This window comes from Epinephelus moara, chromosome 1, assembly GCF_006386435.1.
Source record: "Epinephelus moara isolate mb chromosome 1, YSFRI_EMoa_1.0, whole genome shotgun sequence".
Classification (NCBI taxonomy): domain Eukaryota; kingdom Metazoa; phylum Chordata; class Actinopteri; order Perciformes; family Serranidae; genus Epinephelus; species Epinephelus moara.
Genome location: NC_065506.1, coordinates 9,067,105 through 9,083,286, shown reverse-complemented (window position 1 = coordinate 9,083,286; position 16,182 = coordinate 9,067,105). Strand labels below are relative to the sequence as shown.

Below are 16,182 nucleotides of genomic sequence, written 5' to 3'. Positions count from 1 at the left end.
TTAGTTCCTTTCCTCCACTTAAAACTTAATGATACACAATTTGCCTGTATTTCTCTGACACTGTTAAAAAATCTGTTTTTAGAGAACATTAAATCACAACAAATCCATAAATTATTACATAAACTCTCCTGACAGAATAAATAAATATCTGACTTTGGATTGTTTCCCTAAGTCTACATGGTATAATTCGATGTGGTTTAATTGTTATTCATAAAAGCTGATGTTGTCAAGTATTTTTTAACAAGGGAAAGAACCTGCCTGTGGGCTAAGATCTATAGTAATTAGTGTTGATTTGACTTCAGTGTGGTCACTTTTCTTTGAGCAGGTAAAGCTGCCTTAAACAAGTGAAATTACTCCCGCTCACTGGTGGATTATATGTGCTCAATTGGGGAAAAACATCTCATTCAGCCAAGGCCACAGGCTGTATTATACAACACTCACTTGTTTATTATATTTTTTTTGTACAGATGTATTGGATGCATGCCTGAGGTGTAAATATATGTTAAAATGATGAAATGTAAATCAAGGTAATGGCTCAATCTTCTACCACATCATTCCCTGTGGCACATTTTTTTAGACAACCTATTTATGAGTCTTCTAAGTGTGTGCATCTCTTGACATGAAAATTGTTGTGTTCACTTCTGGAGCACTGCAGAGTGAACTCACCTTCACATCCTGATTTTAAATGTTATGCTAAACACAGATGGAAATTCAGTCCCACACAAAACCGAACTTTGACTGAAGGTATGAACAGAGTTTGGGTGTAAAGCCTGAAACTTGTGTTATCCAAGGACTGCTGATTTTAAACTTTTAAAACTGCACAGGTTGCACTGTTTTAGTGAGTAGGAGTTCAAACAACACAAAACGCACACTGAAGACCGGTGCTTTGGATGAGATAATGGCCATGCAGCATGCTTTGGTTCCACAAACAGTCTCGGATTTATTAGCAAGGACACACATGGAAAGATTCTGAGGCTTCTCGACGTGGTATTGAATTCTATCTACATGTGGGGAGGAGATATGAAAGTGAAAGCTGATACAGCCTATGAGAGTGAATATCTGTTTTATTAAATTCGAGACTGTTCTTCATTTTGCTGGGGACCTGCCTGCAACTTTCACAGACCCCTGGAGACCAAAAGCTCTATAACAAAAACAGTGGGTGATGAACACGTTCAAATAGGGCACTTCTCTGTGACACAAAGACAGCTCTGGAGTCCTTGCCTGGAGCTGTAAGCCTTTATTTTCTCTTTGCCCCCCTGGAGGCGTTTTAAAATGATCGATTTTTACATTATTTTAATCCAATGGACTGACGTGTTATTGGAAAGAGGAGTGATGGATCTGGACGTGCAAGACTGGACATTGATCACTGGGAGAAGGGAGGTCGGGTTGTTTCCCTGAGGATCCCCGACACACTCAGACAGACACGCGCACGCAGACACACACACACATACACTTACGCACTGTCGGCTGTGGCAGTGTGGGTGTTTGTGCGCGTGCACGAGTTGATTCGACTCGCAGCTCCTTTGCTGAGAAGTTCATTTCCGATAGGAGAATCAGTTACCACTGCATCACTCTGTTTCAGATGCATTGCGCTGGATGCTTTGGCAATGCATGCGTAAAACAGTCGGTTCAGTGTGATGTCCCCGTGATGAACCACGTCTCAACAGTTCATTTGAGTGGCAAAGGAAACTGATTTCCTTATAATAAGGGACCGGATCCATCTCAAAGGCGAGCCGTTAAATGGCTGCGCACAGTTTGCAGCAACTCAAACGCGAGACAGATTAAGTGTGATACCCGTGTGAGATCGGTCGGAAACAACGCACGAAAAAAGAGAGAGAGGAAGGGAACGGAGGTAAGCGCGCACTCGAGCTGTAAGAAGCATTTTTTTTCCTGGGACGCGCACAGACAGACAGCGCTGCTGGTGAGACAGCAGACAGGGCAGAGCAGGAGAGGAGGAGGACGCACAACACAAACGCACAGAGACAAAGTTCTCCTGCGTCGAGATGAAGTATGGTGCCAACAAATATCTGCGTTCCAATTTAATGGAAGTTTTGGATCATAAAGGGAAAGAGGAGAAATACCCCCAAGGAACGAGTGCACCCATGGATTTCTGCGTGGCACGAGCGCTTTAGTGCAGTGGAGCCAATGAGAGATTCAGTCATGATTTGGGTCGTGTTTTTACCCATTTTGGTTTCGTGCGCACACGGCAACGGGACCGTGGAGCAGGTCCCGTTCTTTCACGGGCATGTGTTTGAGAACTCCTCTCCGGGCTCCCGGGTCAACGGACTGAGCGTCCCGTTAAAGCGGCTCAACTCGCAGCGGCTGTGCGGCACCGGGGAATTTGCAGCTCACTTTAAACTCCAGGGAGACGGGAGCGAGAATTTCCGTGTCTTTGCGCACCACAAGCGGGGGCATATTTTATTGAAGACTTCTGGGGTTCTGGACCGGGAGGAGAGGGCTGAATACGCACTTGGTCTTGGCTTGTGTTGCGGGCAATGTGCGGGACTCTCTCGGGAAGTGGAAGAGGAGTCTCCGGTTGTTGCTGAAGTGGCGTCCATCAAGGTGGACGTCCTGGATACCAACGACCATCAGCCCACCTTTCCAGATGCAGATGTCAAACTGAGCCTGGATGATGCCACTGCGCTCCGCACGGCGATCTACACGGTCACTGCGCGGGACGATGACAGCGGGAAAAACGCGGAGCTCATCTACTTCGCCTTACCCAAAAACGGGAGTTTCTACGCGGTGCCCAAAACCGGAGACATTCTCCTGGTGGACTCTATCCTCGGCTTGGATGAACCGATTAAGTTTAGAGTGTTTGCCCGGGACCGCGGGTGGCCACCTCGCACGAGCCAGAGCATAGCTGTTGAGATCAATCCACGGCAATGGCCCGTGGCGCCCTCCCTGAACTCCCAACCGGGGAAACGGAAACCTAAATCGCAAATTAAAGCACCAGCGCGAAGGTCCAGGTCAGTGCTGGAATCAGACAGCCCCGTTTTCATCAACGTGTCCGAGGATGCAGGGATCGGTTCAGTGGTAATGAACCTGAACCCGGTGAGGTTTCAGTCACCAGCGTTTGAGCTGGTGGAGCCCGACGTGGAGAGCTCACCGGTCAGCGTGAGCCGGGACAGCGGGGATATAGTCATTTCACGGAGACTGGACCGAGAGACTGAGCCTCTGGTGGAGATCACCGTNGTGTGTGTGTGTGTGTGTGTGTGTGTGTGTGTGTGTGTGTGTGTGTGGCGGAGTGTGAAATAGAGAGGGAATGAAAGTGAGAGACAGTATTGAACATGACGGTTTGTGCGCACATTTCCTGTCTCGTGAGCGTTCCCTGCGAGGCACGCTGAGGAGTATGTAAACATAATATGTCATATCTTTGTGTCATTCCGTTGAATTTGTCGTATTGTATTGTTGAGAGGCAGAGTGCCCTAACAAAGAGCCTAAACTTGATTCACATCAGTTCTGGTGATATTGTGATGTGATACAAAGTGAATTTTCTTCCCTAGAACTTTTCCCTAGGGTCCCCGGACTCTAGACTGGAATCCACTAGACAAGATACAGTATGTTTGGTAATAAAGAAGAGAAAGACAGCACTTATACAGTAGGTGTTACAGGTTATACTAGTGAAGTTTGTCCCACTGGGACAATGTATTTAAAACTTAACTCTTTAGGAGCAGGGTCACAGCCACTATGTGCTGCATCCTGAGGTCAGGGTCCTGGTGTAAGGTCACTAGGGGCTGTCTCTGAGGTGTAATGAAACCAACAGGTTTCTAATTAGGAATTCTATTGCTGTGGTAAGTGAGTGCGAACCACTGGGGTACCTTGCTCCCACCCACAGCATCAGTATTCCCAGCTGGCCTCACACTCATGCCCTGACCAGGTCCAAATTTGCAATCCAGGAAAGATCAGGCTAAGCAGTGTCAGAGCGCCCGGTGTTTACAATAGAGGTTAAACTGAGTGACATTCATCAGTGTTGATGATGATTCATGTGCTTGGATAAATTAGGGCAGCACGAATGTGTCTGCTGCTGCTGCTGCTGCCAGCAGCAACAGATGCTGGGATGTCAGGGTAGACGTGTGGCGCGTAATGGCCACCGTACCAACAGGTTAATTATCACCTGCGGATAAAGCAAGAGCAGAGAGACAGAGAGCACGTTAACATGCAGCCACATTCACATTAATAAATGCATATGTGAGTGGATTAAACAGTGGGCTAATTGACTATGACACTGAGCACTGGAGACTAAAATAAAGAGTGCAAACCATATGAATGAATTTACACTGGGTTCTGTCTATGGAGCTATCTGTGTACTGTATCTGTCTGTTTGCCCTTTTATCTGTATAACTTGATTGGAAGAACAGTTGCAGCTGCAGCTTGTTCCATTAAGACCAGTTAACAGCATTTGACTGGGGGAGTGACCTAATCAATGTGACCTATTGGTTTTAGTAACGTGAACTATCCTGATGCAGAAAGAAGCTGAGCCTGCTGTTGGCACACAATGCTAATTTACGCTTCCAGTAACAATGTTGGCTATTCGTCACAATGCTTTCCTCCTTAAACACACTAATATTGATGAAAAACTATACGTTCTCAGTGTCCAGTGTGACACTTTGCTGGTGCGGTATTGCAGCCTCCTTCAGACATTCAGCTGCTGTTTGATTTTAAGGAGGCGCTCATTTGGGACTTTTGGCATCTAGATTTACCCAGGAAGCCTTTTTGTAGGCAGGTGTCCAAACTCTTTTTTCTTTTTTAAATTTTAAGCAAGTAGAACAAATTTCACCAGCTGATGGAATGTGTTGATGATGTTTTCTTCCTGTCAAAGGGTCATCTTTTGTGACAGACTGTGTTATTATTTTTTCTTGCAAATTAACAGGAATCAAACACAGGAGACAGCTTGAATAATAACATTCTTGTCAGGAATGAATTGTCAGGATATTGGTGGAGAGGGGGACAAAACGAAACACGGCTTTACTGTCAGTTTTAAAAGATGCAAATACTATATATGAGAGGCAGGGACAGGATCTGTATTTTTAAGAAAGGAAAGTTGGTGCATAGAAAGTGCATTTTAAGGTGTACACCTGTTAAATCCAACCAGCTACAATAGGATGAGTTATATATAAAATGTAAAATGGTTTAATGTGTTTGAAGATTAGAGACACGTGACATATTGTTGCTGATGTGGCCAAATCCCTTTGTGACCAGTGCTGCTTTGGATGATTGAGTCTTCACTGTGTCTTGGGTGCTTCTATATCTGATGTGTTTTGCTCTAAAAGGATGCATGCTAATGCAACGTTTAAAGAGGAGGATCAGCGTAAATGTTTCCTAAATGGATGGGTTTTTAAAAAAAGCCCAAAAGCCTAACCTTTTATGTGTTTGATAGGAGAGGAAGAGAGGGGCAGTGGATTGAAATTCATTTCCATGACCTAACTGTTTACTGCGTCATGCTGAAAGGCAGCAAGTTTTCATTTCCGGCCTTAGCAGCGGGCGGCAGGGAAGGGGGGGTTGCCCTGCTCAGCTCGGTGTCTCAAGCACGAGGAACGCAGCATCCGTTTGGTTGTCGGTAGCTCTGTTGAAGTCTTTTAATCCGTTTGGAGTGGAGAGTCCTGCTGGAGCCTCGACCTCCCTCCATCTGCTCGCATTATCCCTGTAATCCCATCTCATTCTCTCTGTCTGTCTCTCTGTCTCGCTTCCTCTCCCTCTCTCCCACTTGCTCTCTTACTTTCTCACTCTTATTTTCACTCTCACTCCAGGGATTTAGTTTGAGTGGATGCACAGTTTAACACCGCAAGAGAGAGAGCTTCTGACATGATCCTTCGAGGGACGGGGTGTGTGTGTGTGTGTGTGTGTGTGCAAGGCTGGCAGCATTACATATCAGGACCATAGATCACTCCTTCTTGTCTGCATTTGTGGCTCACTCCACAAGTGCTGTTGAACTTCAGCAGTGCAGGAATTTATTGTGTGTCTGTCTGTAGTTGTTATAATACTCACGTTTCAGACATGACTCAGTTTACACAGTCACACTGTGGATACTCACCTGTAGAGCTGCAACAAGTGTCGATTAATCAATGAGTCGATAGAAGGAACATTATCTGGCAACTATTTTGATAATTGAATAATTGTTTTTGTCATCTTTTTAAGCAAAAAAATTCCAGTGTTTTTCAGGTTTCACGTTAAGTTCCAAACATTTGCTGGTTTCATGCTCCACGCTCCTGTGTCCACGTAGCATTTATTCTTTTGGCAGAAAAGCAGTGGCAGGGCGATGAGAGGTGCTTCAACCCAGCGCTCACAGCGTGTGGGTTTTGTTTCTGTGACTATAATATCTTGAAATACACATTAGCTTGGTAGCCAACATAGTGCTACATCAACAGAGGGTTATCAACAAGCTAACAAAGCATATGGTGATGAAAGCACAGCACTCAACAACAAATTTCGGTGTCAGGCCGATCTGCTTCCACAAATGGGCTTTTCTGTCTTTGTTGTTTAAGTTCCTGACTGACATACCATAGGCCCTCTTCTTTAGGTGGCTGCATGCGAATATAGGCTCTTAAAAAAAGACGCTGACACTCTGGATTAACTGGATAGCTTTGAATTTTCGGATTGTTGATCAGGTAAAACGCACCATTTAAAGATGTAGCCTTGGGTTCTGGGAATGACACGGGATGTTTTACTATTTTCTGACATTTTTCTTGACAAAACAGTTCATCGAGAAAATAACTGACAGATCCATCAATAATGGAAATAATCCCTAGTTGCAGCCCTACTCACCTCAGATTTTGGGGCAAAACACCCCAACAAAGTACACCATTACACTTTTAGGGTAAAAAAAATGTTTTTTGGCAAAGGTTAGGTTAAAAGAGGGGTGGTCTACATCCCAAGAGTACATCCTTATAAATACCTTCATGGTTGGAGTTCAGCATGAAGTGATTAGGGTTAAGACGAGGGGGAATCTCCAGGGAATGAATCAAAGCCAATGCCTTGTCCTCCTACAGTAAGGGACAAGAACAAGCTTGTCTGTTGGCACACATAAATCTCACTGAGGTTTTTCTTTCCCATTGTTTTCCCTAGGGTTTCTTTTTAATGCACAGCTGCTCTTCATTTCAAACAAGAGTACAATTCCCATTTTTCCAATTTTTTTTTTCATTTTTTATTTTCCTAACATAAACCTATGTGTATTCGTGCACATCTAGCCTCTTATATCCCGAACCCTTCATTTTCACAAGTCGTTTAATAATGTGCCAACACTTTAAAGAGCACAAAGTGAGTGCACCATTAATTTTCCACAAAGGCTCTTCCTCCCCTCTAAAACAGCCAATCTGACACTGTTCTTTGACTGCAGTTACTCCTGTTGGCATGATGATTAATGAAATTATTAATTTTGGATAATTAGTTAAATGATTCATTTGGTTAATCACACAGAGTCCTTATTCAGATCTTTCACTTTTGAAAATACCAATTTTTTCTTCCCGGCTTAGTTGATAACATATCTTATTCTCTTCTTATGTGTCCGATAAGGTCTTACCTCCTTCTATAACTGAAGTATCATTTCTTTCCAGCTCACACTGCATCAAATTAATGGGAGACTAGTCCTGATAGTTAATGACTATAGTGCACCTTTCTGTGGCAAATACAGTGGTCACAATATTTGTGACAAGAGACCTGCATTATGGAAAATAGAACTATAAAATAGATGAAATCTTGATCTACCTTGAGTGTACTTTTTTTTCTTTTCTTAAAAAAGACTCAGAGGAGAGGAACAAAAGAACAAGTACCCCACTGGCCTCTTGCCACATGTGGAATGGTAGCCCAATTTTTTTCCAACTTTTGAGAAAGTTTTAAGTCAGATTTGGTCAGCCAGCTCCTGAAAACCCAGTTACGTGTTTGACAAAGATGGATATCAAACCTCAACTTTTTTTGGGTGCAGATTAGAATGTGACACCTTCACCACTGATTTACAATTGTGTGGTAGTGGAACATGCTGTATTTCCATGTGAGCTGCTGCACATTGGCAGATGAACCAAAATAACAAGCCCAAAGCTGCAAAAAGCAACTGGGGTATTGATTCTCAGTGGAATCAGCAGTATCGGTGACCCTTTCACATCACAGGGAGTCATTTGTTTTTGTTTTAATATCAAAAACATTGTTTGTTAGAGGCTTAAAAGACATATCTGCCACTTGGCTGGGATTAAATTAATTCTTTGTGATTCATATGGGACTTCATTGTTTTCATCATTTTTCTATAAGTACAGCCTCTTCAGTTTGTTCCAAATTGCTGTAGTATTTATACACAGCCATTTGACACTTCTTAGCTTCAGTCAGAGATGTGTAACACATCGCTTACAAATGCTTTGCAAGTTATGTGAAGTGTATTTTGAAATCCAGTTTGAGCCGGCAGACTGCAGCATCAGTCACCGCTTTGCCAACATCAGTGCGGTGAAAGGTTCAATTCTTTTTCTTTTCTTTTGTCTTCTCTGATTATTTCCTGTTACTTTTATGCCAAGTCTTAAGATGTGTTGGTACATTTACATGTGAAAGAGATCACTTTGTTTAATTGTAGCAGAGCTGCCATCTTTGTGTCATTAAACAAGGCCTGTGGACCTCCTTCAAATTGTTTAAGGTATAACATTTAATATAAAGCTAGCTAATTATAAAGAGGGATTATTTATTTATTTATTTTTGGTATATATCCCAGTCGAACCACTTATATTTTTCAAAGTCACCATGCTTGTTCTGTGCTAATTTTAAAGCAACAGACTGCACAAATTGAATGTAATTTTGGTAGTTTTTCTTTTACAAAATGCAGTAGAATAAAAGACAAATTTAATGAACAATTTGCATACTCAAACATTTAAATTACTTTAGTACATTTTGGGGATTTATGAATGTGTATCAAAAACAGAACGTGATCACTAAGATTTAGTTGCCTGAGATTGCACATGATGTGTTTTCTACATGTTAGAAGTGTCACAGAAATATAACATAGAAGGAAAATGAATATCAAGATTATCTGCCAGTACAAAACACTGTGTGCAGATCGCATGTGCATGTGTGTGTTCTTGATTGTATGGAGTTTTAGTTAATGAAGAGAGACAGCTGGCTTTAATCAGGACAACTGTTGGTTGATGTCACACAGATTTCTGCCACTCACAACTAAACCAAGCACACACACACACACACACACACGTATGTCGACACATACTAACGTATTGTGTGTTAACACAATAACACAATGATCAAAATGAACTGTGCTTTTACATCCCAAGCACATACCCCAATACACACACACACACACACACACACACACACACACACACATGTTTTTTGGTCTTTGTTATAAATAGTTCATGGAGAAACATCAAAATATTATAGTCAGTATACTGCCATCGCTGCAGTTATGTAGCTTCCAGAGGCATTTCCAAATGTTCTTCTCCTTTGCTTCAACAGGAAGTTAGATTTTCCTGCATCCCTGTTGGTTGATGACTCCAAGTCTTTTACCAATGGTTTGCCAACTGCAGTTTGTTTAAATCTCAATTCTCAGCTTCAGATACTGTCAAATGTGCTGTGGAATTGCTGGCTTTTACTGGCACACTTCTCTGGTTCAATGGCTGCTAGAGAGTTTCTGTATGATCTGCTGTGAGCAAAGAGAGGAATGGAAAACACTGTTACTCTTACTTTGGTACCAGTACACGAGACAGCTCAACAGCACAGTTGTACAGAGTTTGCTCGGATGAAGGGGTGGTTAAAAGTGTTAAATACAGCAGGTTGGATTTTGAGCATAACGAAGGCTAGATGTATGAGATGTATGCTTGCTGTGGAAAATTTGCAGTAGAAACAATGTGTTTGAAACATTTATGTTCATTCATTAATGTCTAAACAAGTTTAGCCTTCAGAGTGTTTGAAATGCATTTGTACGATAGTAAAGGCTGAAGCTGGGGACATTAAAGGATACAAAGTTGTACATGAGACTGAATCACTGAACGAAGCTAAAGTATCAGTTCAAGCTCAAGCTCAGTTGTGTGTGTGTAAATATATGTACGTGTGTATATATCCCTTCATGCCTTAAAATGGCTCAGACATAACTTCTTTGCCTCATTTAGTATGTACATATCTATGAATATGCAAATTGTACTACCCCTCAGCCGCTCGCCTGCAGCTCGAGTATACCTGCTTACCCTCACTCAGCCCATCAAACACATAAACCTCTGCTTGTGAGCAATAATTAGCTGCATTATCAAACAGCTAATAATGTGCTGCTAATGTTTAGGGCTGTACCCGACTCAGAATTATGTCAGTCAAATCAGAATGCACACTGAATGGCAAAAAGACAAAAAAACCCAAAAACAATCACTCAACTTGAAGCAATCTTTGCCGACTGAGGGGTCTTCCACTGATGGTTCGAATATCTGACTTTCAAATGTTAGATAGACCATGTCTATCAATTGCCACCTGTGAAAAGTTTCAAGTGAAACAGCTTGCAAAATATGGTCTTTCCTCCAGTCCCCCTTGTTTTGCCATACCGACAGGGATTGGTTCCTTAGATTTGTTGAATAACAAACCCTTGAAGTCAGAATTTGTGTCTGAATCTTGAATCTGTCATTTGTATGCTGCATGGTGTTGACCGCTTATTTCGTTCTGATATGTCTTGTACCATACAAAAAAAACAGAATGTGGACATATTAACAAGGATAAAACTTGATTTTCACTGGAAAGGGTCTATTAGTCTTGTTATACTGTCATTTCTCTTCCATGGTTTGGCTTTACAGAAGATACAGATACACATGATGGAAGTAAATTAAATAGACTTTTCACTCCTTCCACCATCTGTCATTGCCAGAAACTCTCAGAGCTTATCATCATTTGTTCTGTAAGAACAGTGCTCTCTTCATGTTTTGTGACACAGACCCATTTGGCAGATTTGCATCTGGACCCAAATGCATTGCAGAGACCAGGACAGGCTGCCAACATTGTCTGAGATTGAAAATGGTTGGAGACAGGGTTGTACCCTGATTCAGCCGTGACCTGCAATCCATCAGTGCTAAACTGGAACTTGCAAAGCATTTTATCGTTTAATGTCAGATCAGAGCAGCTAGGCATGTCGGTAGCCATTTCAGTTTCTCACCTTTCAAAAGTCACCTCTTAAAATTGCTGTTTTTAATCTTACGAACCTGCTTCTGCTCAGTGACAAAAGAAACCTTTTAAAGTTTGAAAAGCTCACTTGTCACCTAATGACCAAAAACTGTAGGAGAAGTGTTATTATCAGAGTAACACACATTTGCTGTGTTCCCTTGGCTTATGCCTCTTGTACACTTCACAATTTTTCAATAATTGTTAGATTATTTCATTTATTTAATTTAAGGTACATAAACTGTACTTCTGTATTGTTAAAATAAATCCTGCTGTTTAAGTGTCAAACTAGAAAATCTCTTCATGTTGTCTGAAAAGTGTTTAGAACATAAAGTGTTTAAAGATTAGATTCTCTCACAAAAGATATTACGATAGAATACATTTGAAATGGCCTCAAGAAAAAGAACTCTGGTTAATAGGCTACCAAACCCCTGTTCAAACTTTAGCCAGAGTAACTAACTAACTAAGAGTTAGTTTACAGTCACATACGTAGTTTTGTGGGACTGTGCTGAGGCACAGCAGCATTTTGACCTAAATGCCAACTTTAGCATGCTAATATTTCATAATTATCACAAAACAAGGCATAGCTGTAGGCAGATTTGGATGTCATTAGTTTTTGGCATTTGGCAATAATTAGTATTGACTAAGTAAAAATTTGACCTGCTGATTGTGCAAATCCATCATGTGACTTTAGAGGAGAAGTCAGGGAATCACCTGAGTCTATATAAACTATGGGGACCAAGAATGTTTGTACAGTTCTGTATGACAATCAATCCAATAGTTGTTCAGATATTTCAGCCTGTCAGTCAAAATGCCCAAGAGCAGGTAACAAATTACAACATATTATGGATTTGAACCCATGTTACCTGAGTTGGAGGCAAGTGTTACAGGTATCCATACCTAAAACTTGACAATGTGACCTTCCTCTGCTCTATGTAAGTGTCAGAGAGCTATGTCTATGTATCTACCATTCATGAATTCCTCACACGTATTATGCAAAGAACACACATTTCCATTTCCATGTGCTTGTTTCACAGAACAGTTCGAAAAAACAGTTCTCTTATTAATGTCATGCACAAAGTAAGCAGTCATTGCACTGATGCATCAAGAAGTGTACATTTGGAAAAGCATTTTGTCATTGCAGTCTGATTGTTTGAGGATCAGGAAGTCAAGCCATAGCTAAAGCCATAGTGTCTTTGAAACTAATACCGGGAACCAATATAAAGACAACAGGTGAACAGGTTAGTATGCTGGCTTAACTACAGAGTGATGTGGTGATCAAGGACAGGACCTGGCTCGTAAAGAAATACAATGTAATGTCAATAACCAAAGCCCTAGAGGCTGCTGTACAAAGGCTTACAGCGCTGGCAGCCAGACATGAGAGGCAGAGGCCAAAGGGATGAATCCCATTCTAAGGGCACAGGTTTGGTTGAAAAAATTGAAAGGGACATATGGTGGGTTGAGCTGCTCAGAGCTACAGTAGCAGAGATGAAATGAACACCAACAGCTTGAGCAGTTCATCGCAGATTCTCAATCATATTACAAATGCTGAATGGTAAATTCCAATTCCAACAATTAATTACTGGGATAAAATATTGCAGGCTTGTGAGAGACAAAACAGTGTCTGAAAGTGTGTGAATAAAACGCCCTTAATGTCATCACTGAATTTTGGAATCTGGTTAAAAGAGTCGTTTGAAAATTTAAATATTATGCTTATTCACTTTGTTGCCGAGAGTTAGATGAGAAGTGTGATACCAATTTCTTGTCTATCCGTCAAAGATGGAGCTTCAGCCAGGACACGGTTAGCTTAGCTTAGCATAAAGACTGGAGACAGGTGGAAGTAGCTAGCCTGTCTCTGTCCAAAGCTAACAAAATCTGCCTACCCACTATGTTTCGTTAAAGTTAAAAAATTTTAAAGCCAGGTTAAATAAAAGTCGCTACAGTCCATATGTAATTCTGTTGCCCTGTTCTACCAGGAACCAGCCATAGTGCTAGTTCCACACTGCCAGCCCAAATGGCAAATGCAAGTTAGTCTGGAACCTCTCAGTTGATTTTTTTCCAATTTCCAAGGGTCCACAACTGTGGACCAAAATGCCTCTGGATCCAATTGGATAGACCAACAACCAATCAGAGCAAAGAATCGTGATGTAGCACTAAGCAGCGGACAAATGTGAACAGAGATGAGCTGTGATGATGTAGCATTAGTATGTCTGTGAACAAACGCTGACGTTTAAGCCATCATAATTTGAAAATAGTACTTCAGCAATAAGTTCCACATCAGATGCAGGCATCTTGGTTTAATTAGAAAATGCCTCAGTGGCTCTCTTTCCTTAGCTAGGTTTATGCTCCCTGTAGCGTCCCAGGCGTGAGATTGTGCCAGCCGATAATGACGTCACATATTTTGCATAAAGCGCAAAGTTTCTGCATGTTGTCCTTGATCATATCAAACCCACCCTGTATTAGATGAATGGTTGTGATTGGCCTGGCCTGTCAGAGGCCGACTGGAAATCTGTCTGAATGGGAGGGGGACCAGACCCATCTGCCAGAGCAAATGAAACATGAGCTTGCAGATTCGTTTGGTTCCCAGGTTACTGTAGTGCAGCATCAAACCACCAAAAGCTGGAATTGATCAGTGATGGGAAAGGTGTAAGAAAATGTCATCACAATACACCAGTGGTCTGTGCTTAACAGACCTGAAAGCAGATGACTGCAGGCTCACAAAACAGGATGCAGTGATGATAACAGAAGCAGGCATTCAACAGCAGGTCACAAACACCAAGAGCTGGACAGCAGTAGAGCCTTCACACCTGCTACCAGCACTGAGAAACCTCGCAGCTGCACATACAGTATCCATCTGTCTGTAGCCGCTGTCCGGAGTTTCCCTTTCACACGTTACACACAACAGGAGACAGTCTGCCTGCATTCTCACCTTGGTGTTTGCCACAGAACTTGTGGTCGGATCAATCAGAGCTGTTTGGATCAGACTGATGGATTAGAGGAGCAGCTGCTGCAGAAGCGAGTTAAAGCAAACTTTTAGACTCAGCACTCGACCATGGGGTGCTCGTTTCCATGAGAACATAGCCAGTTTCTGTTAAAGCAGGTTGGAAAAACAATCGACAACATTGAAATGAGAGCACTGTTGTTCTAAGGCCTCATTTACACTGCAAGCGAAGCGTTCGTTCGCAAAGCGGTCCACAAGCAGAGCGGCAGCACATGTGTATTCACACCAAAACCGAACAGACGCGTCGTGCAGCAGCCGCTACTGTCCCGTCAAAATACAAACCACACCTGAACAGTTGGTTGCGATAGTGCACCGTGTTTGCAAATCTCCAATAAGCCCCAAAGAAGAAGAAGTGAGTTTGGACCCAAAGCCCAGGGTGGACAGGCTCGCGCGCCAGTGATTATTTCAACACTTGGAGAATTAATATTTAGCACTACAAATGGGTAAGTACATGAGACATGTGCCTGTCAGGTCTTGCTCGATCAAGGGGGAGATGTCTACAGTGGCTGACAGAGGTCACAACACACGCAAACTCGTGTTTTGAACAGAAAACAGATGTGGTGTGAATGCTCTAACCTGTTAACATGCTTGGCGAAATGAAAATGAAAATGACTGTTCGCGAGTGCTACGCGAACGCATCGCTTGCCGTATAAATGAGGCCTAAGAAATGGCAGATTCTATCATTATATGAATCAGTGAACTGCGCCTGATGTTCCGCTGCTCTATCTGTGCCCAGAGTATGTTCTGCACTCCAAGAGTGTGGTGCTGAACAGTACACACACACACACACACACACACACACACATATATATATATATATATATATATATATCCAACTTTAAAGATAGAAAATCAATATGTGTCGCAAATGCTGATATTGTGCCAGGCCAACACAAACAAATGAATGTGTGGGAAACCCTGTATCTACTGGAAATACTTCTCTTGGTTCAGCCAAGGTTTTGCACCTTGGTAGAGGTGGACAGGACAAACAACAGAGTCTCTTGCAATTCCTTGAATTTGTCTGACAATTTGGGCTACAGACCTTACCAACGGAAGTTCCCAAATATCATCATTTCTCCAATTAGACATTTTAATGTAAATGACCCTTTCTCTTCACCCTGGGATATTCGTTTTCTTCTGGTTTTGCATGGGCCACATGATTGAAACATCATCAACACACGTACTTGCTTGCTGTGAATTCTCTGAGCAATTACCCGTTCTATTCACACATTTGCTCACTGATACATATGGAAAGGCTTTGCACCGGGGAGCTAGGAGGGTAAAGTCTGTTTTAGGTCCGATCCAATGATTCAGACATATGCATTCTTACGTAAAGCTCCTACGGATGATGTCAAGATAAATTCAGATTTACAGTGCATGTATGAAGGGGGTGAATCTATCTGTCTGTCTGTCTCTCCATCCATCCAAATGTTGATATTGATGGCCTGATTACTAATTAATTTTCTGTGAGACCAGACAAAGCTGGAAAGAAATACCTGTGATACTGGTTCCCAGTGTTGATGTGTTAGTCCATTTGCATAGTTACATCGTCCAAAGAAAATCATCATGAATAATTCATTGTAATTGGCAGCAACAATTTGTGCCAAGATCAATTTCGATTCCCAAGCAATGAATTTTATTTTTTAGCGTTGTGCTTATTTTTAATGGAATTTCGACCATTTTACAATTTTGCCTCTGCTCCTTTTATGCCAGGCTTGTGCCTTTGAGTTACGGCCCACCATTTATATATTTTTACCACCAGTCTCATCAGCTGTGTTGCCACTGAATAATCAGCATATTTCAACATTAGTGCATGGTTCAATCTGCAGTTTTTGGTTCACAGTGACCTTCATCATATAACTTAAATGCCACGATTATAAAGTAAAGCGGTGAGATAGATGTAAGAGTGCCTGCAGCTATTAATACCAAATCCAAATCATTATGTTTAAAGTTTTAAGCATTAATTAAAGAACATCTCTTGTAGTTAGTACCTCAACAGAGGGAAGCTGGTTATTTGTGTGATTATTCTGTTTGCAGTCATTGCATGTTATAGCTCCTCA

General features: G+C 41.9%; 1 protein-coding gene across 1 annotated transcript in view; it reads left to right on the top strand.

Moving 5' to 3' along the window:
- The first annotated feature begins 1,991 nt into the window (after positions 1 to 1,991).
- The window catches only part of si:ch211-186j3.6 (neural-cadherin), a 446,142-nt gene continuing 431,951 nt past the window's right edge, over positions 1,992 to 16,182 (top strand). The window contains 1 exon segment of the mRNA XM_050049923.1: positions 1,992 to 3,195. Within this exon segment, the coding sequence (XP_049905880.1) occupies positions 2,146 to 3,195 (1,050 nt within the window). The 5' untranslated portion in view covers positions 1,992 to 2,145.